The 3,049-nt window shown below is 34.8% G+C and overlaps 1 protein-coding gene across 1 annotated transcript in view; it reads left to right on the top strand.

Annotated features, from left to right (window-relative positions):
* The window catches only part of LOC106870824 (unconventional myosin-Ie), a 55,371-nt gene that overhangs the window by 15,449 nt on the left and 36,873 nt on the right, over nt 1-3,049 (top strand). The window contains exons 6-7 of the mRNA XM_052972018.1: nt 4-34; nt 534-799. Of these exons, the coding sequence (XP_052827978.1) occupies nt 4-34; nt 534-799 (297 nt within the window). The remainder of the gene's footprint in view (nt 1-3; nt 35-533; nt 800-3,049) is intronic.

A 3,049-nucleotide genomic window follows, 5' to 3' on the forward strand; every position in this document is an offset into this window, starting at 1 on the left:
CAGTTGTGTTTTGGAGCAAGCGAGGACCAGAAAGGTGAATAAAAAATTACAGCAATCATTTTTAGGAAGTTCACAATATTTCTAACAGTTTGTCATCATCGTCATCATCATCATCATCATCATCATCATCATCATCATCATTATCCTCCTCCTCCTCCTCCTCATCATCATCATCACCCTTATCATCATCATCATCATTATCCTCCTCCTCCCCCTCACCATCATCATCATCATCATCATCACCACCACCACCACCACCGTCATAACGTGCAGCAGCAGCAGAAACAGTGGTAGCAACACCACCACCACCATTACCACCACCATCATCATTATCATCATCATCATCATCATTGTTGTCAGTGCCGTCATCACCATCATCGTCATTATCATTATCATTATCATCATCACCACCATCACCATCATCTTCATCGTTGTCATTATAATTATCATTATCATCATCACCATCAATACCAACAGCACCACCACCACCACCACAACCACTTACTGTTCGTTGCATTGCATTGTCATTTCAGAGAACCTAGGAATTGTGAAACCTGAATATTATTATTACCTCAACCAGAGTGGTGTCTATGACATTGATGATACTGATGATGTGAAAGACTTCAAGGAAACAATGGTAGGTAAATTGGTTCTTTGTTTTGTTTTGGTAAGAAATTGGCTTCTCAACCATGTCGTCCTGGGTTTGTTTCGGATAGGATATGAGGAGAGAATCTCTCATGTTTTCTATGCTCATATATATGAGGTATCGGTGGTTGTATGTATATATCAACGTCCAAATTTACAGGTAAAAACTCAATTAAATTCAATTGATTAAAAATTAAAATTAAATTAAGTTTCAGAGTATAAAATATATATAGTTTTAGGGAAAAGAATCAAGGTTCATGAACTCATCGATGAAAATCCACTGTCACATATAGAAAAATTAATAAGTAAAAGCACAATAAATGAGTATAATATAAAGTAAAGTAAATATCATATCTTATTTACTTTGTATTATATTATACTCATTTATTCTGCTTTTAATTATTAATCTTTCTATATGTGACAGTGGATTTTCATTGATGAGTTCATGAACCTTGGTTCTTTTCCCTAAAACTATATATATATATATTGATGGTGCTGGCAGTACACGTGTTGTGAGAGGGATGTGCGGTGGACAGTGTGTGAGTGTGCGTTTGTGTGCATGCGTGAGAGTGTGTGAGTGTGTATGTGTGTGTGTGTGGGGGGAAAGTGGTGTGTGTGTGTGTTTGTGTGTGTGTTTATGTCTATGTTTATGAATACAATCCAGAATAGCATGATGACAGAATTTAGAATAGTTCAATAAATGAATCTGGAACAGTTCAACCACAAAATCTAAAAATGGGTGTGGCTGTGTGGTAAGAAGTTTGCTTCGAAACTGCATGGTTCGAAGTTCACTCCCACTGCTTGTCACTGTGGACAGATGTCTTCTGCTATAACCTTTGGCTGACCAAAGTCTTAAAAGTGGATGTGATAAATGGAAATTGAAAGAAGCCTATTGTGTGTGTGTGTGTGTGTGTGTATGTGCGCGTGTGTCTGTCAGTGTGTCTGTCAGTGTGTCTGTGTGTTTGATACTCGTTACCACTTCACAACTGGTGTTGTTATGTTTACATCCCCGTAACTTAGCGATTTGCCAAAAGAGGCCGATTAAATATATATTGTGAGAGGAGTGTGTGGTGGGCAGTGTGTGAGTGTGTGTTTGTGTGTATGTGTGTGTAAGTATAGAAGTGTATATGTGTATGTGTGCTTGAAAAAAATCAAGCACTGTGGTTGATTTGTTCGACTACAATTCTTCAAGGTGGTGCCCCAGCATGGCCACAGTCTAATGACTGAAACAAGTAAAAGAATAAAAGAATATTTTGAGAATAGAGTCTGTTTGACTAAACTATTCTGAAATAATTTGGTAATATAGTGTAGAATAGTATGACAATACATTCTGGAACAGTTTGAGAATCCTCTCTAGAATTGTTTAAGAATAAAATCTGGAATAATTTGAGAATTTCACAGTAATTAAAGCCCATGCTGTATGTTTCTTTAATGACCAAATTATTTATCAAGAGATCCTGGTGTTTACTTAACCTCGTTAAAATTCCTATTTCAACCTCCTACACAAAATTATTAGACACCACTCACTTTTTACCATTTTTTTTTATGCATGTTGTTATTGTTTCAATCATTATTATTATTATTATTATTATTATTATTATTATTATTATTGCTATTATTATTATTAAGGCAGTGAGCTGGCAGAATCGTCAGCACGCCAGGCGAAATGCTTAGCAGTATTCCATCCGTCTTCGTGTTCTGAGTTCAAATTCTGCCGAGGTCAGCTTTGCTTTTCATCCTTTCGGGGTTGATGAATTAAGTACCTGTCAAGTACTGGGGTTGATGGGATTGACTATCTCCCTTCCCACAAACTCCAGACCTTCTGCCTGGTAGACACAATAACCTCACGATATTGTATACTGTGCAATGTCTATAATGATAATAATGATAATAATGATGATAATAATAATATTAATAATAATAATGGTAATAATAATAATAATAAATCTGAAGGGGAGACCAAAGATCTAATGCGCATGTTTAATTGGCAAAATATCATCATCCCCAAGCAGCGCTGGATTAACCATTAAGTAAAATAAGCATGTGCTTAGGGTATCAAAGGAAGGAGGGAGGGCACCACAGAAATGGTAAATGGTTTACAGCACAAAAGAAATCACTTTAAACTTGCTAAAATAATATTTGTAATGACATATCTCTTCCAAATATAGAAAGCAGAAGTTTTATGTAAAATTTATTTTAACGATATCATCAAAGACTTTGTAATTAAAAAAAAAAAAAACCATGGAGAAAACTTTTCAAATATAAATAAAGTGGAAGCATACAAAAATAAACATTATTTTCCTTTTTTTTTTGTGAATTTTGTTTCATTTTGAAAAATAAAAAAATTATTTTATGGCTTATTATTGTTTACATTTTGAATCATTTACATATACTTGAGGGCACC

This window comes from Octopus bimaculoides, chromosome 12 (assembly GCF_001194135.2).
Source record: "Octopus bimaculoides isolate UCB-OBI-ISO-001 chromosome 12, ASM119413v2, whole genome shotgun sequence".
Classification (NCBI taxonomy): Eukaryota; Metazoa; Mollusca; class Cephalopoda; order Octopoda; family Octopodidae; genus Octopus; species Octopus bimaculoides.